Raw genomic sequence first — 24,443 nt, 5'->3', positions numbered from 1 at the left:
GCCAATAATTTTAATCAATATTAGTCTGCGAGTTTTAAATGACTTTCTACTCAACCTTCCCACCCCCGTCAAGTAATTATCAGAGATATTGATTTCATTCCATACATTCAATCTTACAAGTTCAAAAAATATTAGCCTATTAACATGAAAAATGTAATTCAGTGGAATTAAGCAGCAGAGGGAATTTCATATAATACCTGGAAATTGGGCCTAAGGAAGATTTTTAATACATCAGTGATACTACCCTTCCCAGTCTCCAGGCTCTGGAGTGGGTGGGTAAGGAGGTTACAAAGAGGATACTATAGTAGACGATGGTGTGTCGGACCTAAGTCCATGCTGCACATGGATGAAACATCAGAAAACAAAATCCCAACACCTCATTTTACAGATTAAAAAACAAAAATCAGATTTATAGGGAGCCTGGGTAGCTCAGTCAGTTAAGCATCTCACTCTTGATTTCAGCTCAGGTCACGATCTTATGGTTCCTGAGTTCAAGCCCTGCGTTGAGGCTCTGTGCTGAACATGGAGTCTGCTTGGGATTTCTCTCTCTCTCTCTCTCCCCCCGCCCCCCACCCGCCCCGAGCTTGCACTCTTTCGCTCTCTTTCTCTCAAAATAAATAAATAAACTTAAAAAAAATCAGATTCACAAATGTACAGTGACTTAATCCAAATTACATCCTAAGCATGTATCAGAATTCAGGTCCCTTTATCCCAGGTCTGGGACTTTTTCCAAACGATGTCACTCTAACAGGATGGCTGGTTGAATGGATGGATGTTAGGAAGACGAGTGATTTGGAAACACTGATTCTTTTCTGTACAGAATCACTGACTTTCCCACACTGCCTACCGTTAGACTGACTGCTAACAATACTGAAGACATAGGACAGGTTTTCAGACTCCATCTTTACTAGGCTAATCATTAATTTCTCAGCCGCCAATACCATATACAGAATGGAAAAATTATCGATGCTGGTAAATTCTATCAGTTTTCAATAAATGAGTCTCAACAGGTGTGTGTATGTGTGCCTGGCAGGGTGGGGTGGGGGGAAGCCGTGCATGCACACATCATTCAGTGATCGTACACTTTTGTGGCAAGACGTTGTGGAACGTATCAGAAAACTGGGATTGTAATAATGGTTCTGTGTGTAGTGTTAGGTCTGTTTTCTCAGCAGCAAAAGGTGGAGATTAGCCTCTCCTAGTTACTTGGAAGATTAAAGTGATAAAGGATGGGAGAGCATTTAGGAAAGTTTAAAGCATTAAACAAAGCAAAGCAAAGATCTCTGGTGGGGTACAGCCTGTATTCACACTATATATACACTCTCGTATGTTACACTTTGTGTGTGTTCCAAAGTATCATACATGTTCCCTGCAAAATAAGTAACAGTTGATGTATATGGCTAAGAAAAAAAGAGCAGAGAGAAAAGTCTTGAGATACCTGTGGAGGCAGGTGGGACAAACCAGACATTCTCATTTCACCTAGAGTTCTCCAGAGGTAACCACACAGATTTATAATCTTGGTCATCCAATAGTGAATTCTTCAATAGGACTCTATCATCTGTCTTCTAGAGTGTTTGCCAAAACAGGAGGCAAAGGTATGAAATGAATACTCCTGTATCGAATCCAAGACAACGAGGCCACATTGCTAGCTCTGAAGAGGAAGACCGTGTCCCAGAGACGCAGCCTAAATGCAAGATGAACCAAGCTGAGGCTCATGGAGCCTTCTCTGTCGAGTGGCAGAGGTGCACGGACCACAGGTACCTGGCCAGACCACAAGAACTCTGCCCATGGAGGGTGGGTGTGCTCCAAACGGAGGAAATTGAAGCAACTGCTTGAAACAGAGTCAGCCAGCCCACCAGCAGCAGAAAGAATAAGCAGCAGGGGTGGGGGTGGGGAAGCAAAGATGCAGCAGCAAAGCAGCAGGAAAGGAAAAGGTGAACTTTGGGAGCTGCCGTTCCATCTCGAAGGACCTGTCTATGGTGAGGTAAGACAGGTAAATGGCTGGCAATCTTTGCTAAGCTGCCCCATTTCTCCAGGTGTCATTAGAATAAAGCCCCATCTCAGATCTGTTCCAAGCCAACCCACACTTCTGAATCTATTATCTGTTTTGTGCAAACAGAAATAGCCTAACGCAAGGGGATATTCTGGGTCCCCTCAGGGAGAGGAATCTTGACTGCTGTAAGGCTCCCCAGAAGCAGCCTGGTAGCTGCCTGCAAATCTTCAAGGGTTTCAAATTACAATAAACGTCATGGTGAGGTCACAAGACCCTGACCTTCCACTCCAGCTGAGTTCTGAAGATGAAACACCCTCTCAGCATTTTGAACTTTGCCTTGTGAAGCAATGCCCCTAATTTGGCTATTGTTGATAGCGCTGCTATAAACACTGGGGTGCATGTGCCCCTTTGAATCAGCATTTTTGTGTCCTTTGGATAAACAGAGCGCCACTGATGGATTGTAGGGTAGTTCTACTTTTAGTTTCCTGAGGACCCTTCATACTGTTTTTTCCAGTGTGGCCGCACCAGTTTACATTCCCACCAGCAGTACAAAAGGGTTCCCCTTTCTCCACACCCTCACCAACATCTATTGTTTCCTGAGTTGTTAATTTTAGCCATTCTGACAGGTGTGAAGTAGAGCCCAAACGTCCATCAACTGATGAATGGATAACAAAGATACATACACAAGGGAATATTACTTGGTGATCAAAATAATGAAGTCTTGCCATTTGCAACAACGTGGATGGAACTAGAGTGCTAAGCAAAATTAGTCAGCCAGAGAAAGACTGCTATGTTTTCACTCACGGAATTTGAGAAATTTAACAGAAGACCATGGGGGAAGGGAAGGGGAAAAAATAGTTTCAAACAGACAGGGAGGCAACCATAAGAGAGTCTTAAATACAGAGAACAAACTGAGGGTTGTTGGCGGGGAGGTGGGTGGGGGGATGGGCCAAATGTGTGATGGGCATTAAAGAGGGCATTTGTTGGGATGAGCACTGGGTGTTATATGGACATGATGAATCACTGGGTTCTACTCCTGAAACCATTATTACACCATATGTTAACTAACTTGAATTTAAATAATAATAATAAAAAAGCAATGCTCAGTCAGTCTTTCTTCCAGAAATTTCCCCTTAAACTCAGATAAACAGTACAGGATGACAAGTTCAGAGTGTGTAACTAAGAAAACAGAGAAAAGTATTCTTCCATTCTCTTAAAATCATATTTGCTCATTTATTTTTTTAATGTTTATTTATTTTGAGAGAGAAAGAGACAGAGCACGAGCAGGAGAGGGGCAGAGAGAGGCAAACACAGAATCTGAAGCAGGCTCCATGCTCTGAGCTGTCAGCATAGTGCCTGATGCGGGGTTCGAATTCACGAACCGTGAGACTGTGACTGGAGCTGAAGTTGGACGCTTAACCAACTGAGCCACCTAGGCGCCCCCCCATCTTTGCTCATTTATAAACAGATACTGAGTGAAAGCACACGACATGGAAAAGTGTTTTACCCTAAATCACCAAGAATAATTTAGCATGACAAAAGTCAGCATTTCATGCCTATGCTTTATTTTATGACTGATAATTTCACTTAAAAACAAACATTTAAGTGAATAAAGGCTTAGGTGTCTGCTAAGGACTATGATGCAGCACTCTGATAATTAGTACCTTATTACCAGGCTCAGGCTGCAATTTCTCCAACACGTGAAGGTAGATATACAGCAACTGTTTCTCATGTGATTAGATATTCACATCCGCTTAACATTATAAAATGTTCCTGGTATGAGCTCTGCAAACAGGAAGCAACTAAATGGTGTCTAAAGTTAAAAAAAGAAAGGAATACTGAAATTTTATATTTACAACATTATGCTTTAACTAAAGAAGAAATCCTGCAGTTTGGTTTAAAATAGAAACAACACTGCAGAATTCCCAGGGTGGCATTTAGCAGTAAGATTTGGTTTTCATTTCACCTGGCTTCATAATGAAAACATGAAGGATGGCTCCCGATTTCTCCCAGATCAACATATTAATCCATTTAAAGAAATGCCACAGGAGGCTGGGCCTACTTTTCCTTAGAAGGCAGATTTAGTTTGTTCTTGCTTAAAATTGAATATATCTCTCAGTTCTAACAATGCCTGAGCCTGAGCGCTATAACGTGAGCTGGATTTCAATCAAGACCGTGGGCAGAGACTGTGGTGAGAGCACCCGGGACTTCCGTGCAGTCCACAGCCCCTACTGCCAGCCAAGGTGGCTGAGGAAAAGAGAATACAGGACTTTGAAAAAGAGTGTCAGCACTAAACTCCAAGGCAACGCCATCACAAAGTATACCCCACTCTGTTGACTTTGGGACAGACTCAGAAGGAAGGGGAAAAAAGAAAAAAGAAAAATGGTCCCCATTCCCCAACAGTTTTATATACATATGTGTATTGGGGCACGTGTGTGAATGTGAATGTGCCTATGTATATATATATGTATGCACACATATGCATGTTTTGTATGTATATATGTGCGTGCATGCACAGATGTATTTATATAGAATACATATACATTCACATTTATATAGAATAGGAGTAATTTATCAGTATTTCTAGCATAAGCAAATACGAGCAGATAAACCTTTGGCAGGTACTCTTGGCAATGAAGACTGACCCTGAACATAATGTCACAAGCCAGCTTTAATAATATTCTTTTCCAAAGCACCTGCCTCAGAGAGAGATAAATTTGTGCTATGGAGGGTTCTTTCCTCTGGTCTACAGCTCTTGAGGTTATGCCTGTGGAGCAGAAATCTAAATAATCACTGCCATTGCCTTTGCTGGGTTGGAAGAGGGTCAACTCTGGAAGAAACAAAGATTTCTAGAGGCATCATGCCCATCTGTTTGAGTGGGAATTTTTTAAAGGTCCATAATTATAGGGGAATGTGGGTGAGGAGAAGGCCTTGGTACACTCGTTGTGTAGGTGGGTTCAGAATGTTGACACTCAGCTGGGCCACACTGGGAAATGGGCAAATGCCACCTCATGGAGAGTCACAGGAGAGTTTTCAACAAGGAGGGTCAGGACCAGATCTATGTCTGGGCAAGAGCTGGGTTGGACAGGGCAAGGTTGACAGCAGGTGCCGTACTCACCCCGGGTGAAACGTCAAGGAGGAAGGCAGATCAGGGTGTAGTCTGGAGAGAAGTGTGGGCTGGAAACATATATTTAGGTGTCACTGCCACTCAGGTCATTTCTGAAGAGGATGAAGATGAGTAGGGCAGACTCTGGTAATGCGGGGAGACAAGGAGATGGGTGAACAAAGGAACCCACAAAGGGGACTAAATAATGGTAAAAGAGAAGCCAGGACAGTGGGGGTATTTCAAAAACCAGGAGAGACATAGGTCAACACATGGTTAAAAGTTAAGAGATTATGTAAGATAAAAGGATGAAAATTATTTTTTGTTTTTATTATATTTTATCCATTGTATTTACAATAAAGAGGTTGATGAGGGCAGCATTTGAACTAAAACACTTTCAATGGTTCTGCACTGCCTCCTAACCCACCGCAAAGTCTCTCTTAAAGCAAAGCTGTCCTCTCATCTATACCTGGCAATCATACCTTAGGTCTTAGTGTTCCCATCTTGACATTTTGTTCAAGAATTTTCCTTAAAATTCATACCTATCTTTATATCCACCTCAAATCACGCTCTGCTGTGAAGCTTTATGGGATCAGTTCAGTTCAAAAATTCTTGATGCTTCCTTTAACCTAGCAGCACTTATCTTAGCATTTGGAATTGGGCATATATTAAACTAGCCATGCTCATTCAGCATATACGCAAGGTCTTCAAATCTGCTTTTCCTGTTGCTCATCTATTCCCTACATCCTCATTTCCCCCATCTCTTTGGCTTTCTCCTTCTAAGCTATCATCTTTCCTTGGAATGTTTTCCTTCCTTCCTTCCTCCCATCCGTCCGTCCATCCATCATCCATCCATCCATCCATCCATCCATCCATCCATCCATCCATCTTGTTTATTTTGCCTACCGAAATCTATCTATCTATCTATCTATCTATCTATCTATCTATCTATCTAATCTTGGCCTGCCCAAATCTCCTTTCTTAGACTTTAGCCATGGTGAATCTTCTCAGTGAAAAAGGAGTTCTGCTGACCATCCATTCAGAAGTGATCTTTTGTTTCTCTGGAACCCTTTAACTTGGTGACTACTCTTTCTGCAACTTCCAGAACAGTAAATGATACTTTAATTTCAGGTGTGTCCATGTGTGTGTGTAATTTCCCCTCCCTCCTAACTGGATGCTGAATTCCTGGAGAAGTAGCAAATAAGGAATTTCAGCACCTGACAGACCTGGGTCTCACTCTTTTGGGACTGGTTAGTAGACTCCCTGAGTCTCCATTTCCTCAACTGAAAATTGGAGGCCAAAGTGCTGGCTTCTCAGGGGTGTGATTCTCAACCAAGTCGAGGTCTGAGTGGCATCCTTCTCAGTGTTTGAATTCAGTGGCTATCACTGACTAGTAGATATATTCCTTCCCTTCCTCTGCCTCCGAACTGACTGGGCCCTAAATTAACAGAGATGAAAATGCTTCCCAAACAAACGGAGCAAAGGATTTAGATCAGAAAAATGGAATTCTAGTAATAGTTGAATCCTGTATTTATAATAGAGAAAGTCACAGTCTAACTTCTCTGGACTTCATTAGACAAATGAAGAATATAATACTACCTACTGGTCCTGTCCAACCTACTGAAAAAGTTGAGCCTCTGCATGGGGTAATATATATGATGTATGCAAAACTAGAAGAAATTGTTAAATTACTGAGTAACCAAAATGTTCCAAATTAAGGTTAATGGTGTACAAATTTAGGTCCTTTATTAAATAACAATATTCTGATCTAGTGAATGAAAAACGTGTTAAGAATAAGAATCAGATTAAGGGTTGGAGATTAAAATTTATCTCCTGTTTGCTCTTTGGTTGGCAGAGGACATGGGTAAAGAATGGAAAAAACTTAAGATATGAAAAAACCTATTAGCTACATAGTAGACTAGTAGGTTTTATCTTTAAAAGTTTTCCTTTATTTGCCTTATTTAGACTTTTCTATTGCATGGTCTTCAAACTGTTGTATATAATCTATGTTCCCCCAACATATTACAACCTTAAATCGATTATTAGATGAGTATAAAATAACCTTTGCGGTCAGCATTTGGAATAACTTATGAAATCAATTAAAGCAGTACAAATACAAAATATTAAAATGTAGTACATCAATTATTTTTGGTTACTGAAGGGGAAAGTAAATAAGATATTAATCATGGAAGAAACCAGTTACAAAAGGCTGTATGAATTATGTAAAAATTTTAGTGATTTATTTTCATTACAGTATATCTATATTCACAATGGCATTTAAAAAGTAAAAATTTTAACAGCCACTACCACCATGTTTCTCTTTGGAAGGAACTGCCAGGACTCTGTGCTTTCACGGTATTGAAATACTTGAGTTACAATCATGAATTCTTAATCAGTGTGGTGGGGCTGAGAAGGAAGGAGGGAGGATGGCCGGATGTACTAGAAATCTAGATCCTTCTTGTTTGCAGTAGCCTTCTTTGCTGAACTAGCACTGTGTACACACTATCTGCAGTGAGGTGCTCCTGGGGTAACTAGGAAGGTAGGGGACCCTGTGTAGAACATGTGAGCATATTCCTGAAAAGACAGTTTTACCACTTTCTGTTAGTCATTCCCAGGACTCAGGTCCCTGGAGAAGTACTCTAAAAGGAACAAATATCCCTCCTCCCCAGTCAAACCAAAACACAAATGAGGTAGTCTAACAGGGTGGCTCTTTGGAGCAATCAACGTAGGATTTCAGTTTTAACTGCACCCTGACTTAAGCACCCGCAGGGGTCACAACCTTACCAGCACATCAGAATCACCCACAGAGCTTTTAAAACTCCAGGGTCCAGGGGCGCATGGGTGGCTCAGTTGGTTAAGCATCTGACTCTTGGTTTCAGCTCAGGTTATGGTCTTGAGGTTCATGAGTTCAAGCCTTCCATCGAGCTCTGCACTGATGTGTGTGTGGAGCCTACTTGGGATTCTCTTTCTTTCCCTCTCTATTTACCTCTCCCCTGCTTGTGCTCTCTCTCTCTCAAAATAAATAAACTTAAAAAATTAAAAAACAAAACAAAACAAAACCTCCCAGGTTCCAGATTGCACCCAGGATCCCAGGTATCAGCATGTTTTCAGAACCCTACAGATGATTCTAATTAATAAGTATGTATTAGAGCAGAATGTTTTAACTTGGTCAAGTTTACACCTATTTCATTTCCCTAAAAAAATATTAAATCTTCAGCTTTAAAAAATTTCCAAGCAGAGAACACCACAGGCTTCTGCACTTCATCTATTCCTGCCACTTATGTGTCCTTTCGTTATTTCCATAAAGATGACACTAGTGACCAGCAATAGTGAGCCTGATGTGGCTCTGGGTCAGGGATGAGATATCCATAGCTCAAAGACTGAACTGTGTGTGTGTGTGTGTGTGTGTGTGTGTGAGAGAGAGAGAGAGAGAGAGAGAGAGAGAGAGAGAGAGAAAGGGGTGGAGGGGAGGAGAGAGAGAAGGGAGGGGGAGAGGGAAAAGGAGAGAAGCAGGAGGCAGAGGAGATCTGTTTGCTCACATTTCACGGTAATGGAAAAGCTAATTTTTTTTTTAGGGTTATAAGTATGTGCGAAACCATCTGGTGTTTCCTGCTGTTGCATGCTTTAGATTCTGCATGTTTATATGTTCATGGCATCAAAACAACATGAACCTAAAACAGTAATATTGAAAGGACATCATGTTTTCATGTAATTATATATATTATTGATGTTTTCTAGGCATACTCTTTTAGAATGGCAGTAGTAAAGAGTAGCTGAATATGTACACGACATACATATTCTCTTATTAAAAGTAAGGAGAAAATGAAAAAACATGGCCATCTGGTTATCACCTTTTGTGAATGTTCAAAATTTTCACCCATTTTTATTTAAAAATTTTTTAATGTTTATTTTTGAGAGAGAGAGAGAGAGAGAGAGAGAGAGACAAAGTGTGAGTGGGGGAGGGGCAGAGAGAGCGGGGGAGACACAGAATCTGAAGCAGGTTCCAGGCTCTGAGCTGTCAGCACAGAGCCTAACGCAGGGCTTGAACTCACAAACTGTGAGATCATGACCTGAGCCGCAGCTGGCTGCTCAACCAACTGAGCCACCAAGGCGCCCCTAAATTAATTTTTTTAAGTTGGCTCCATGCCTAACATGGGGCTTGAACCAGGACCCTGAGGTCAAGAATCACATGCTCTAACCACCGAACTGACCAGGGGTCCCCTGACATCACAATTTTAACATGGCCCAATATATTAATTTTTTATGGTTCATACTTTTTGTGTCCTATTTAAGAAATCTTTGTCTACTCCCAGGTAGTAAGGTTGTTTTCTTTGGTCTCCCTTTAAAAGTACACATATATATTTATTTATTTTTCCCATTTAAATCTACAGTCCACTTTTTGCATGAAATGAGGAAGAGGTCAAGATTCTTTTATCTCCAAATAGTTATCCAAATAGCTGAACACCATTTATTGAAAAGGCTATCCCTTTCCCACTGCAATGCAGTGTCATCTCTGCCATAGATCAGATGACAGTATAGAAGTGGGCCCATTTCTGGACTGTAGTCTGTTCCATTGATCTGTTAGCCTTGCCCTGCACCAGTAACACTGTCTTAGTTACCAAAGCATTAGAAACCTTTCTATGCAATAGTACAAGTATTCTTGCTTTCTCCATTTTCTGTAAGAATTCTTTGGCTATCCTTGGTCCTTTGAATACCCATGTGAATTTTTAAATGAGCTTCTCAGTTTCTGCAAAAATAAAATTGCTAGTAATTTGACTGGGATTGTATTATGTCTATACATCAGCTTGAACAACACTGACAACTTTCTAATGGGTATTCCAATCTCTAAACATGAAATATCCCTCTATGTACAAATACATGAAAAGGGGCTCATCTTTGTGAGTTATTAGAAAAATTAAAATTAAAACCACCATATCCCCTAGAGTGGTTACAATGAAAAAGGACAGAAAATACAAAGTATTAGAAAGGATGTGGAACAACTAGAATATAAATTGCATGCATCCATGGGGATGCAATTTGGTGCATCTATTTTGGAAAACCGCTTGGCTGAATCTTCTAGAGCTGAATACATGCAAAGTCTATGACCAGGCAGTTCCAGTCCTAGAATGACCATCCACTAAAAGATAGGTACCAATATATATATGTAGGCATTATTCAGCCCTAAACTCGAAACTACCCAAATGCCCATCAGTAGTAAAAAAGGACAGATAAGTTTTGTGGTGTATTAACACAATGAAAAAATATACAGCCCTGAGGACAAACCATCCACACCAGCACAGAATAATATGGACGAATCTCAAATAATATTGGGCAAGAGTAGCCAGATTCCATTTGTGGAAAGTATAAAAACAGGAAAACCAATGTATGTGATAAATCAGGACAGTGGTTATCCTTGGTGGGGTCCTGGGACAAGGAACTACAAGGGGCTTGTGGAGTGCTGATAACGTTCACTTGATTGATTTGGGTCCTGAGTACATGATGTCTTCATTTTACAAAAATACGTTGAGCTGTGCTGTTACAATATTGCACTGTTTACATATTTTAACAAAATGTGTTTTTAAAGAAATTCATTTTTGAGTTTTTTATTTAAAAGCCAATTCACTTTCTATTTTTATTTTCCAGAGAGAGATTGTGAGTGGGGGGGGGGATGGGGGGAGGGAGAGAGAGAGAATCTCAAGCAGGCTCCATGCTGAGTGCAAAGCCTGACTCGGGGCTTGATCCCATGATCCTGGGATCATGACCTGTGCCAAAATCAAGTCAGAATGAGCCACCTAGGTGCCCCCCCCCCAAAACCCAATTCACTTTTAAACAATTTTCTCTCCCCATTTGCTCCACCCCCTTCCCAGGGCATTTTTATATGACTAGTAATCTAAAGGGAATTCTCCCTCCCCCCCCCCCCTTTTTTGGTGTGTGTGTGGGTAATTCTTAAAAACAAAACAAACAAGAAACTAGAACAAAAAAGGGGAAACTATGCTCTGCAGAAGCTTCCCCAGCTGGAACTTAGTTTAAGAGTTTGAATGTAGTGCTTTTGGGTATCCTATCATCCAGTCAAGCATGCTGAACTCGTTGTAAGCATCTAATTAGAAGTATTTTCTTTACTTTCTTTTAGATGAGAAAATGGAGAAATAAAAGGATAGAAGACACTGCTAGTTTCAGTGAATTTGTCTTACTTCCTCATTCAAATCATCACTTATTATTCCTGCCCGTGAGTGATTTAGTAGTAGTTTTAGTGTGGAGACAAGTGTATGTCTGTGTTTATTTTTCAGTGAGCAGACTCTTTAATGATCCCTTTAGCCATCTTTTTGTAGCTCTGCTATGCTAACATCCAATTGTCCTGATTTGTTTTTCTCCAGTTTTGTGTTGATACTACACGACTCAGTGACTATAATTACAGAATCCTAGAAATTCATTTTTAGATATGACACAACATAATTTTCCCAAAATTTGCAACAAATGCTAGCTTTTTTCCTTTTAGTCTATTTCTAGAAAACAGGTTACAGAGATTGAGACTTACATGTCCATAATCTGCTAAAAGGAAGTGTCGAATGAAACTGAGAATCATGGACAAAGCTGAGACTTACAAAATCAGTAAAGTGAAAGGCTAGGAGGGCAATCTTAGTTTTTTAAAAACATCATAAAATAAGTACAATTCAAGTTTTACTAAAAGCAACAAAAATGCATATAGTGGGGAAAAACATCTCATTCACTAGAATAGCAAGTGCTATGAAAGAGCCATTTGAGAATATTTTGTTCTGTGTTGGTATTTACTCCAGAGTTGGTAGTATGTACAAAAAAAAAAAAAAAAAAATAGAATTTTTAAGGGATACACTACAATAATCACCACCGTACAGACAGAGATTTGTGGTAGTGTTGAAAGCTGCCTGTGGAAAACCTTTTTTTAACCACATTAAATATTAAAAGGTTTCGCTTAAAAAGCTCAGAAGCTACCCAACATCATCGTGTAAACAGTGTTGACCTAAGGAAGTGAGAGTTGTTTTAAAAAGCCACACCATGTGATCTTCTGGCCCAGTTTTTATGCTGAATATACTGTGTGGAGGTGCTTCATTTTTTTTTTTTTCAAGGTGTTCTTGCTGCCTTCGTTGATTTTAGGGGGCGAGATAAGAAGTGGAGTAGAGAGTGATGTTTTACCTAAGCCACTTCCCACTTGTTAGTTTCAGCCTGTCAGAGAGTAGAGGGGAGTAAAACAAGTCCTTTGACCTCATAAGTAATCCACATCGGGATGAACAACCCATCACCACCACTGGATGAGACTTCAGCACAGGTGAAACAAAACACTGATCTGAGCTTCATATGCTTATTTTTGGACTTAGGAGAAAAGAAATAAGTGGCTTAGAATAAAGAGGAATAAAATACTAGTTTTTAAAAGCCTCCTTGGCTGAATGAATTATTGAAAACTGGGACCATCTGTACTTGAGTAAATACAAATTGAATTTATTTTGACAGTTTGAGAATTTTCCTTGGATTTAATTTGTTATATTCAATGGAGGCAAAAAACAAACAAACAAAAACAACAACAACAAAAACACCATCTCTAACCACCACCCTCCCCCCGCCCAAACATCCAAACCAAAGCAAACCGAGCACAAAAACCCTATAGTTGTCAACAGTTGGCTTTGCAGGGAGAAAGGGAAGGGTCATCCATTTACAGAGTGTGTCATACATGCAGGTTCCCCTCCATTCTTCCCTGCGCATGACTCATCACAGTGAAGTGTGAGGTATACGTGGAATCCACAGTTGAAAGCAGCCCAGTATGTAAGTATAAAACTGATTAAACCACAAAAATCATTTTACTGTGGCATCCTGTCTCCAAAAGCTGTATCATTAGAATTTGACTAGATACATGATCACTGGCATTTAAACCTTTGTGGTAATTAAAAACAAAAACAAAAACAAAAAAAAGGTTGTGGCAAAGCCACAGAAGTCAGTTTTTGAGGAGTGCAATTTCAGAAATCGTAGATCAAAACAAATTGTCCAAAGAATCCATAAATACATCCAGGTATGCCTCAATTTATTCAAAAGACATATCCCAATGATTTCACTTTCAAAAATATAAATCAAAGTGTGTTTTAAATAAACTAGATGCAATTAAACTTGATTTTAACTACCACATAGTGACTCTCTTCTGAATAAAGGCAAATAAGCCTTTGGTGTATGTGCAAATTACTTTTTTGCTACATTAGTTCCCCCAAGGCATGCCTACTTTTGTCACAACCTTTCAGTAGTCCCCCATTGTCTGAAAGATCAATTATAACTTTGCTCCCACTACCCAGCCCAACCCATGGCTGGACTTCAAGTTTTTTATTCAGTTGGTATAGACTCCTCTTCCTATTAGGTCACTCATTCTTAATAAGCAAGATCTTAAATCTGTCTCTGTTACTGTAAGAGTAATATATGCACACAAGGACATATAACAAAAAGGCTGCTGCCTTATGTCTTGTTGCTCTGGTCCCCTTCCCCAAAGATAATCACTGCTAACAGCTTCATATGTCAGAAAAAGTCTCGTTTCATGCCTACACAAACCAGAAACACAACCATTGACTCAAAGTTCACTTTTGCTCTGAGCTCCTTCACAAGTTCTCGCACATTCTGCTCCATGCTATCTCTTCCCCTATTAATTCCTATAACATTAATAAGTACGCTGTCATGTATTGACCCATTTCTATTTTTCAACTAGCTTTATCTCCTTTTGCCTCTTTAACAATATATCCTTATAGATCTTTAATGGCCTTTAGCATGGTGCTGGGCACACAATGTAAATTATAAAAACACCTGTCCGATGAATGATTTAAACATTCTGAATTGTCAGTACAACTCACTTTCCTTTTTCTGCTGTCATGGAAGAGGCTTTTCACACACAAACAATGCCGAGTCAGATATTTCTTAATGGCCTACTACTCTTTGCTGAGAGGAAGCGACTTTATGTGTGTTATTAGTAGCTGGGCTCTGATCCAGAAATCTGTTTCTGGAGAAATACAGTGTATTTTATTTTTAGCTATGAATGGGGTATACATTTTGTTTGCTTCTTTAAAATAGTAGGCTGCTCTGATAAAATATAGTTATGGGTAGAAAACATAATACAATTGTTTCTTTTAACATATTATTGGGAAGAAACAAAGAAAAAAACCCACTTTGTGTCAGAAAACAAGGAGGTGCTCAAAGATGAACTCGGCCATATTAAAGGGGCACAGGAACTGGTTAGAAAAAGTTCCCACTGGCAAATGTGGGACAATGCGAGCATCAAAGAAACAATGATGGTAATGGATTACACTCTGAACCAACAATAAATCTCTAGTGATAAAAAAAAATTGGGTGAGAAGGCTAAGAGAGGAAAAGAGCTCTTTTGGATAGAATGTAAACTATTTGGAAAATCACCTTTTGCAACCACTCCATGTAATAATTAATTCAGGCAAGGGTCACTGCCAATGAATGCTAAAACATGGATGAAAAGTTGCTGAAGAACAGGATTTTCACTAGGCCTCAAATATCACTTACTAATTATAGGGAGAAAAGGAGATATCGAGCAAATGATCAAACTGAGTATCCCCAATACTGGGGTGCCTCCTGATGTGACAAGATGAGAAGGTACATTACTCATGTAGTATTCTTGCCAGAAATGTTTTACCTGAATCTAAGGGTAATGGGCTAAGTCCAAATGGCAGGACATTATCCATGACAAGGCCTGGACTCTTCAAAACTGAAATCTCACAAAAGACACAAAAAAGGGCGAGGAGAGGGGTGGTCCAGATTTAAGGAGACAGAAGAAACATGGCGGCCAGTGGCTGGACCCTGTATTGGATCCTGGTGGGAGGCGGGAGAGGGAGGAGTATGTTGGGGGAGTGTGGAGAAATGTGTGTTGGATTGTATTTTATGCTAACGGATAATACTATTGCATCATTGACAACTGTCCTGGATGTGATGTTGGTATCGTGGCCATGTAGGAGAATGTGCTTGTTCTTAGAGGAGACACCTGCTGAAACATTTAGGAGTAAAGTGTCATGTGTGCAACTTACTTTCAAATGGTTCTGGAAAACATACAGAGGATGACCGTGATGGTGACAGAGAAAGAGGGAAGAGAGCAAGAAGATGGGCAAATAAGTAAGAGCAAGCAAACGTGGCAAAGGCTAACATCCGGTCAATAAGGGCAAAGGGTATATGGGTTATTACTGTATTATTGAAAAAAAATTTTTTTCTTGTATTTTTGAAAAATTTCAAAATAAATTGCTAGGAAAAAAACCCAGACTGATATATTTTTGGCTCTTTCTTGCTTGAACAACAAATCTCATCATTAGATGGCAGCAGTTAGATCTGACCAATTAGGGAATCAAAACAGAAATAAAACTAGTCAGTTTTTATTTTATTTTTAAAAAATATTTATTTATTTTGAGAGAGAGAGAGAGAACACGCAAGCGGGGGAGGGAAGTGAGAGGGAGAGAGAGAGAGAGAGAGAGAATACCAACCAGGCTCTGCACTGTTAGTAATGAGCCTGATATGGGGCTTGATCTCATGTATGGTGAGATCATGACCTGAGCTGAAATCAAGAGTTGGATGCTTCATTGACTGAGCCACCCAGGTGCCCCTAAACAGGACAGTTTTCATTGAGAACACAAGGAGTCAAATGACACCACAAAAGGCATGAGCAAAACTTGTCAGGGCACACGAGAGCATCTTTAAGCAGGCATCTGGGTGGCTCAGTCGGTTAAGTGTCTAGCTTATGAGATCAAGCCTCGCATCAGGCTCGTTGACAGTGAGGAGCCTGCTTGGGATTCTGTCTCCCTCTGTCTGCCCCTTCCCCATTCACACTTTTTCTCTCTCTCTCTCAAAAATAAACTTAAAAAAAAAAAACGAAACAGAGAATTACAGTGGCACTGTTAATGGCGTGGCCAACAGTAAGATAACCACTGGCGAAGGTGCCATGGGTATCAAGTGTGTGAATGCACAAATATGGACTCTGCAAATAATGAGAATCAACTGTATATGAAACATATTCCTATTTTCATTCCTGTATACCACACACATTCTTCCTGTAAGTTAAAACCTTTTTTCAACCCTGAAAGTGTTTCCTGTCTAGGGTTGTGATGTTGATTTATCTTGCCTTTTCCCAACTGTTTCTCTCAGTATTCTGTAAGCCCCATAGGAAAAAACCCACTTCTACTTTATCCTGTCACCTTGCACTCTTCATTTGTTATGTGTCTTCTACTAGGTTTGCAGGAAGAAGAGATGACCTGTGTGATGCTTCTGGATGGTATTATCATTTAAATAGGTAGACTGAGTGCTGGAGGAGGTAATCAAGAGGACGTGACTGCCAGTTTACCTGTGAGCTGGACCCTGGCAAGTAGAGGTTCCTCAATGCTGCCCCTGTCCTTGGAATGTGTGTTCTGCCCACCATTCCCACAGCAGGCGTTGATTTCAAGGACATAACCTTGAAAGAAGAAAGTGTTGTTAAGACCATCTAGATGGTATGTGACTGAACCCAGTTCAGGTCTCTATACAGACTTAAGATTTTGGTGGGCAGGTGCAAAGATCTACTTCTCTTGTGGCCACTCCAGATAAGCCTTGTAAGGAAGTTCCCTTGCTTGTTAAACCTGCCAACTACCAATCTGGGATGATCTGCCTCTTTTTTTGGTCTCTCCCTGCCCTCCATGTTATGGTGGCCAGTTTACTTCCAACACTGAGTAAAGTAGACCGCCTTCCATAATGTGGGTGGGCCTTACCCAATCAGTTGAAGGACTGCGAGGAATAAAAAAGCTGACCCTCTCCTAAGAAAAAGAATTCTTCCTGCCTGATGGTCTTAAAAGGAGTATCAGCTTTTATCCTGCCTTTGGACTCAAAATGACATAAAGGATCTTCCTATGTCTTAAGCCTACTGATCTTTGGACCAGAACTAAACGGTCAGCTCTTCTGGGTCTCTAGCAGACTCACCCTGGAGATCTTGAGACTTGCCAGCCTCCATAATTGTGAGCCAATTCCTCATAACAAATCTCTCTCCCTTTCTCCCTCACCCTCTCTATACACATATCTATCCTCTTGGTTCTGTTTCTGTGGGGATCCCTGATTAATACATTGGGCAAGGAAAGCTCAAGTTGAGTCTAAAATTCCACCCATGAGTAACTGGAAGAAGAGCAGTGTGATTAACAGACATTTGGATACAATAAGGCAGACATGTTGGGAAAGAAATGATGAGTCTGGCTTTGGTCATGCCAAATGGTACTGTGAGACAATCAACTGGGTAAATCCTACAAGCAGGAAAAATGCATGAACAGATGGGGTAAAGTGAAGCATGTGATCATCACATTCTGTATGTTTAGAATGGTCTCACCCAAATGGTTCAAACACATCTTTGGTAACCCTTTGCAATATGTAAGTCTAGAGTAGTAGGGGCAGTCTGTCTTTCTGCAGAAATGGTTTCATTCTTGGTTTCAACACTATTTTATAACAGTCCACTGTAAAACAGACTATACATGGAAGAGCATAAAATATTTATTAGACTAGAGCAGAAACAATAAATTAACTTCATTCTTAACTGGTGTGAAAGTGACAATAATTACAAATAAAAAAACTAAGAAGAACCTAGAAGTCAAAGACTGAACTGGAGTCCATGGATTAGGTTCGGGAGCAGATGAACCCTTGGCATTGTATATATACATACATCCATTTTTCTAGGGGAGCATTCACAACGGTTTCTAGTCAGATTCACAACGGTTCTGTGACCCAAGAAGCAATTAGATGTGAAACAGCTTTTCTTACTTTATTCCTTTAAATATGGCTATACAAATGACAAGATTTTATCTAATCTCACAGCATAGGAAGAGCACAGTAGAATAGTAAAAACAAACACACACCCTCTCTCCCAAATCGGGCATGTAGTAAATCTCCTTAAACTGGGTGTACTTTTTTTTTTTTAATGTTTATTTATCTTTGAGAGAGAGAGAGAGAGAGAGAGAGAGAGAGAGAGGGAGGGAGAGAGAGAGAGGGAGGGAGTGGGAGTGAGTGGGGTAGATGCAGAAAGAGGGAGACACAGAACCTGAAGCAGACTCCAGGCTGAGCTGTCAGCACAGAGCCCGATGCAGGGCTCGAACCCACAAACTGTGAGATTATGACCTGAGCCAAATCTATTTCCAGTAATCTACCCGAAATGAAGAGCTAGATAAGTGAACAAAGATATCTTACTCACAAGGATGTTCATCATGGCATTGTTTAAAGTCGCACACACCTTCAGCTCTAACAATAAAGGATTAGCAAAACAAATGAAGCAGTGCATTCAGTGGTGCCCTATGTGTCCATTTAAAAATGACGATGCTTGCGTGCTTTTACTGACTTGAAAGCTGTTAATTATAATTAGGAAGTCACAAAGTTATGAAGGATTAGAATTCCATTTATTGAAAAATACACATTCTTATGTATCTGCAGAAGTAACATTCTGGAAGGATATACACGAAAATAATAGTGTTTCATGAGTAGAACTATGAATAATTTTTCTCCCCTCAAATATTATTACAGTAACTATAGATTATTCATGTAATAAAAAATGCAATACTTCCCTTGAACCAACCTTCCCAGTGGCAACAAAACCACTGATCATTCATCAACGTCATATCTGTCTCCAGCTCCTCCCCTCTCTCCTTGTTGGGGAAAACAGGAGAACACTGCTTTTGAGAGCCCTCTACCCCTTCAAGTCCCACATTTACAAGAATAAATCACTGGTGCACAGCTGCATCTAGCACCTGGAGGGCTTACTCCAGTTCACGGCTGACACCTCTCACCTGAGGAAGATACACCAGTGTCACACAGAAATGAACAATGTGTGGGGTGGCGGGGGCCAACGAATGCACAAAGAGAGCCAAGACTTACTTTATAATCAGGAATAAATCTGCAAGTTTAGGCTTTCCACAGCCATAATACAGGGATCAATATCGGTTGTTATCATTTTGCTGATGTTTGTTAACCAACCATATAAACATTTTAACTGTTCAGGAAGGAGGGCAGGGAGAGGGGCAGGAGAGGGGAAAAAAAAAAACCCCCAAAAACACCCAACATTTTAAGAGTCCAAAGTGATGACAAAGCACCTCTTTCTGTGGTGGAAACTCTGCCAGAGCCAAATGCAGGGATTTTACACCACTGTCACTGGAGGTGATGAGATTTCTCCCCCTCGCTTTTCATCAAACCTGGCAGATTTATATAGGATGTTTAAATGGTTTATTGTTATTATTTTTAGGTTGACAGGATAAGGAAATGGCTACGAGATGGGGGAAACCTACTCAGAGGCAATCGGTTTGTAGAAGAGAACACTGTAAATCAGTGCTCCATTGGGATAAAATCCACAAACCTAACTGTGATGCCCACACGATGTGACGCCCACACAGTCGTGTGGGGACAGCAACAGAACCGCTGTCTCTGTTTGTAGCTCCAGGTCGTGTGCTTCAGGAAAAGCATCATGAGCGTAGCCAGCTGCCTTAAGAACTCTAGCCCATGTCCAAAAGGGGCTCCGGAGACACACAAACTATGTAATTACAGGCCTGCCTGGAAGCCAAAGGTTGGCAGCTGATCTAAAAGGTAGCAAGTGAAAACGTGCTACAAGCCCATGCATTCTACCACGCTGGGAAAGCATGCAGAAACACGAGCTGCCTCTGCGTGCAAGAGTTGCTCTCAGGAGCAGCAGTTTCAGAAAGCCCAGAAAGAGAAAGAGCTGGGGAAAGAGTATTTCTGAACAATCTGAGTGAGAGAAAGCCCAAGAACAATGACCACAGGTTCCTGAACACCTCCATCCCTCTGGCTTCCCAGCTAGATTCACACAATTGCCTTAATCCTGTTTTGCACCTTGAGATGTCCTAAGGAAAGCCGCTGTCCCTAAGCACTGACAACCTCCTGATTCTGGCATTCTGGACCTGCAGGGCGGAAAGTTCCACTCCACATGGAGGAGACCATGACAAGCCACTGCACCTGGCCTAAAGCACCTCCATCAGTTCACAGATATTATGCTGTCACACAGACATAAAACGTCCACTGAAATTAGGGCGCATGGTAGGCTCAGTCAGAAGAGCATGTAACTCTTTAAAAACAATTTTTTAAAATATTTATTTTTGAAAGAGAGAGAGAGAGAGAGAGAGAGTGCAAGTGGGGGAGGGGCAGAGAGAGAGGGAGACACAGAATCTGAAGCAGATTCCAGGCTCTGAGCTGTCAGCACAGAGGCTGATGCAGGGCTCGAACTCACGAACCATGAGATCATGACCTGAGCCAAAGTTGTATGCCTAATCTACTGAGCCATCCAGGTTCCCTACGAGCATGTAACTCTTGATCTCAGGGTTGTGAGTTCGAGCCCCACACCAGGTACAGAGATGAGTTAAAAAAAAGAAAAATAATAATAATTAAAAAAATAAATAAAGAAATAAATTTAAAAACATCCACGGAAATCATTCTCATGCTCACAAAGTCCAAACACTGATTTTCGTATTAATTCTACAAGAATATGTTAAAGAACCTGGGGGATTAAAATCACTCATTCATAATTTACAAACTGGTTATTTGTGGCTTTTTAAAAATGGGCTTTTGGTGATTTTCAGAAGTAATAACTTTACCCCTTCCCCATCTCCCGAGATTATACCAATGAAACAATATGGTATTATTTCAGGGACCTATGAGGCTAGCATGTGGTTGGCGTTCTACTTCTCAATGTAAGAAGATAAGAACAACTTCCTAAGTGATGTGGAACAGCTTCTTTACTGTCGATAAATCTATTCTCTAATTACATACAAAGACATGTTTGTCTTTGACCCTGATTACATTAAAAATACCAGAAGTATCATTGCTTTAATGTGCATTACAGAAACACGACTCCCTAAGTGAATCTGATCCATTAATAACATCTCTTTAGCTACTAATGATTTTTGCAGACATGGAATAGAACATTTTATGGCCGTTTTCAACCATCTGTCCTTCTTTCTCACTATGAATTTGCCAGAGATGTAGTGAAATTTCCTGTGCTTTGTGCCATTACACATTTGTTAATACCAACGTACCAATTAGACATAATAACCCTGCCACATGCTGTATGTAAGCTATGCCCTGGCACTGCTCTAGGGACTGGAATCTTCTGTTTGCAAGATTCCTTTAGGCTACTCCTTGAGCCAGGTGGGGGTCTAACCTACTGTGTAGCAGCACATATGGACCCAAGATGTGTACAGCTAATGAATCATGAGCTAATCTGTCATAGAATAAGAACATCCAGCTGCATTAAAGATGCCACACTTTAAAGAGTTGAATATGAGAGTTAAAATTGCAATCCTTTTCTCATTAATGAATGATAACCTATATTAACATATTTGAAATTCCACTAAATTATAATATTGAAGAGAGCACTTAATGAGTATGAGTGATTAGTAACTCATCATGTCATATTTTAAGGTTTTTTTTTTTTTGTTTACAGACCTACTATTTACTGAGTGCTTATTTTGGGCTGGACACCTCTGGTGGTGGTCCATTCTCCTGAGCATAGGTAGGGCTCACGTATGCAAAAGAGAAGTTCATTTTACAAAGAAGTAAGGTCTTAGGGAAAGGAACTGGCTTACAAATTACAGTATCCTGTTGGGAGAGTTGCGTTCACTAGCAAGTTGTCCTAGAGATAAGGTCCGATTCCTGCAGTACCTGGTGTTGGGGACCCAGGAGTCTGTGCATCGATTATGGAAGGTACAGACTGAAGAGCCTACCCCAAGGCCTTGGGGTAAAGGTCCTGGGGACCATTACTGTCACTTCTGGTCCTGAGCTCCAGAGTTCTGCGAGAAGAGAACTGTGGCCCAGTATGCAGACTGGAGAAAACCACCTTCTGTATAGTCAGACCTGATGCTTCCTGTAGTCCATGCTCTGGAAATATCCCCAGCTGCTGCTGCTGCTTTTTTTTTTTTTTTTTTTTTTTTGTCCTTCATGTTAGGGTAAAGGAGGAATAAAGAGTTTCCTACAAGCAGCTGCCTGTGTTTAGATCTAACAATGCATTTTACAAAGAGCAGTGAATGTTCTAGAGAATATGGAAAAATCATTAAAATTTTCACCTTCATAACGCGGCACCTGGGTGGTTCATTCGGTTAAGTATTGGACTTCAGCTCAGGTCATGATTGGGGCTCAGGAGTTCGAGCCCCGTGTCAGGCTCTGTGCTGACAGCTCAGAGCCTGGAATCTGCTTTAGATTCTGTGTCTCCTTCTCTCTCTGCCTCTCCCCCACTTACGCTCTGTGTGTCTCACTCTCTCTCAAAAATAAATAAACATTAAAATTTCATCTTCACCAAGAAAACAACAACTAATTTCACCCTTTCAGGGCATCAGCCATGTTCCTAAGGATAGCATCACTTCTCAAATCAATTATTATGGTTAAAACGAGGAATTTATCCATTATCCCAACTTGTGGTTTCATCCAGAGGTGATAATGAATAGAACCTGAGGCATGTATATTGCACAGGGACATTTTCACAAAGACTCAGTTATAAAAAGGAAAATACAGATCATTTGGTGTGCTTGTCCTGTTTGGTGTTGCTATATTTCTTCTCAGAGGAGGGGGTTATTTGTAAACTCAGTTAATGATTAGCACAAGGAGGGCAGGAAGAAAAATAAAGCTTTAGCTTTAGATTTCTTAAATCTCTTCCTGGCCTATTTTACTATACTTCTTTTTGTCTTTACATTTATAATTGGTAATTGTTAAGTCCAGAATATTAAACTGAGGTACATGTATAAATATATATTTTCCCTTTTAAACAGATTATCAACCTTGGAAAGTTTAAATTCTAACAAATATTGAGACGAGTTGAGGATATAAAATATAAGCCAGTCCTTCTTTGATTTTATACAGCTAGTCATTAAAGATCTGTTCCTTAGCTAATTGGGCTTAAAGACATCACACATAAAATTAATGCACTAAAATGTTGCCATTCCTATACTAATTACAGATGGGGGAAGAATGCCTTCCATTTAGTGAGACCCTAGATTCTTTTTTTTTTTTTTTTAATTTTTATTCATTTTTGAAAGGGAGAGAGACAGAGAGAGAGAGAGAGAGAGAGAGAGAGAGAGAGAGAGAGGCAGAGAGAGAAGGAGACACAGAATCTGAATCAGGCTCCAGGCTCTGAGCTGTCAGCACAGAGCCTGATGTGGGGCTAGAACTCATGAACTGCAAGATCATTGCCTGAGCTGAAGGTGGACGCTTAACTGACTGAGCCACCCAGGCATCGCAGACCCTAGATTCTTGAACAGAGACTCTACAAATAGTATTTAAAGTAAGCAGTATTGAGGGGCACCTGGGTGGCTCAGTTGGTTAAGTGTCCGACTTCAGTTCAGGTCATGATCTCACAGTCTGTGAATTCCAGCCCTGCGTCAGGCTCTGTGCTGACAGCTCAGAGCCTGGAGCCTGCTTCAGATTCTGTGTCTCCCTCTCTCTCTGACCTTCCCTCACTCACACTCTGTCTCTGTCTGTCTCTCTCTCTCAAGAATATATAAACATTAAAAAAAAAGTTTTAAGTAAGCAGTATTGAAATGAGGGGCATTCTAGACCCCAGTGCATAGATTTTTGTGAATAGATGTAAATGTGCAATCTTTAGTATTGCTTTGTATTAAGAGTTTTGGACCTTTCTAAGAGGGGTTCAGAACCTGTGTATAGAAACTAGACAAAACTTTATGTTGCTTCCATATCATGGCTATTGTAAATAATGCTGCAATAAACATAGGGGTGCATATATCTTTCCAAATTAGTGTTTTATTTTCCCTTTGGGTAAATAGCCAGCAGTGAAAGTACTGGATCTAGATTTGTCTCTGAAAATGAAGCTTTCATCTTTGAAATCAAGGATAATGTCAGCTGACTGATTACCTATTTCACAGTCTTTCAAGTTTTAGTGAATATGAACCTCAGATTTCTAAAAGTGAGAGAATATCATTTTATCTCCATCGGCATGGAGACAGAGATATTACTTCCAAAACTTCTTGTATGTTTTCCCAAGTTTCTCATCACACAATTACATATAAACATTGTTGTGTTTAGGAATATTCTTGTTTAATGCTCTAAATGACATATTTCATTTTGTTTAGGGCTGTTGGTTCTTTGTAATACCTCCAAAATCCTGTTTCAATGTCATAAATGTGTGTAAAACTTGAGAATGGAAGTATGAAGGAAAAATATGGAAGTGTGTGAATGCAGGGACATCACCAATAACTGAGGGAGGGCTACTGAAGTCTCCCACTTCTCTGTATTTAGGGGAGCTGTGCTCTTGACAGCTGTGACCATTGCTGAAATGTGAGTTTTGGCACAAAAACTTACAGAGGATTTTAGAAATTTCTCAAC

The 24,443-nt window shown here is 40.3% G+C and overlaps 1 protein-coding gene across 6 annotated transcripts in view; it reads right to left on the bottom strand.

Annotated features, from left to right (window-relative positions):
- LYRM4 (LYR motif containing 4) overlaps positions 1-24,443 on the bottom strand; it is a 172,704-nt gene that overhangs the window by 47,873 nt on the left and 100,388 nt on the right. Inside the window, exons 3-4 of one of the 6 annotated variants that reach the window (XR_006717078.1) lie at positions 16,447-16,554; positions 5,109-5,240 (exon numbers count right to left, since the gene is read on the bottom strand). The exons of 3 other annotated variants lie outside the window; for them this stretch is intronic. Coding sequence is in view for 1 of the 3 variants with exons in the window: in XM_045497538.1 (XP_045353494.1) it covers positions 16,447-16,554 (108 nt within the window). In the remaining 2 variants the exon portion in view is untranslated. The remainder of the gene's footprint in view (positions 1-5,108; positions 5,241-16,446; positions 16,555-24,443) is intronic. 2 more of the 6 variants (XR_006717079.1, XM_045497538.1) reach the window with 2 other exon arrangements.

The sequence above is a fragment of the Leopardus geoffroyi genome, chromosome B2 (assembly GCF_018350155.1).
Source record: "Leopardus geoffroyi isolate Oge1 chromosome B2, O.geoffroyi_Oge1_pat1.0, whole genome shotgun sequence".
Taxonomy (NCBI): Eukaryota; Metazoa; Chordata; class Mammalia; order Carnivora; family Felidae; genus Leopardus; species Leopardus geoffroyi.
Note: the sequence above shows the minus strand (reverse complement) of the source record. Positions and strands in the feature narration are given on the sequence as shown.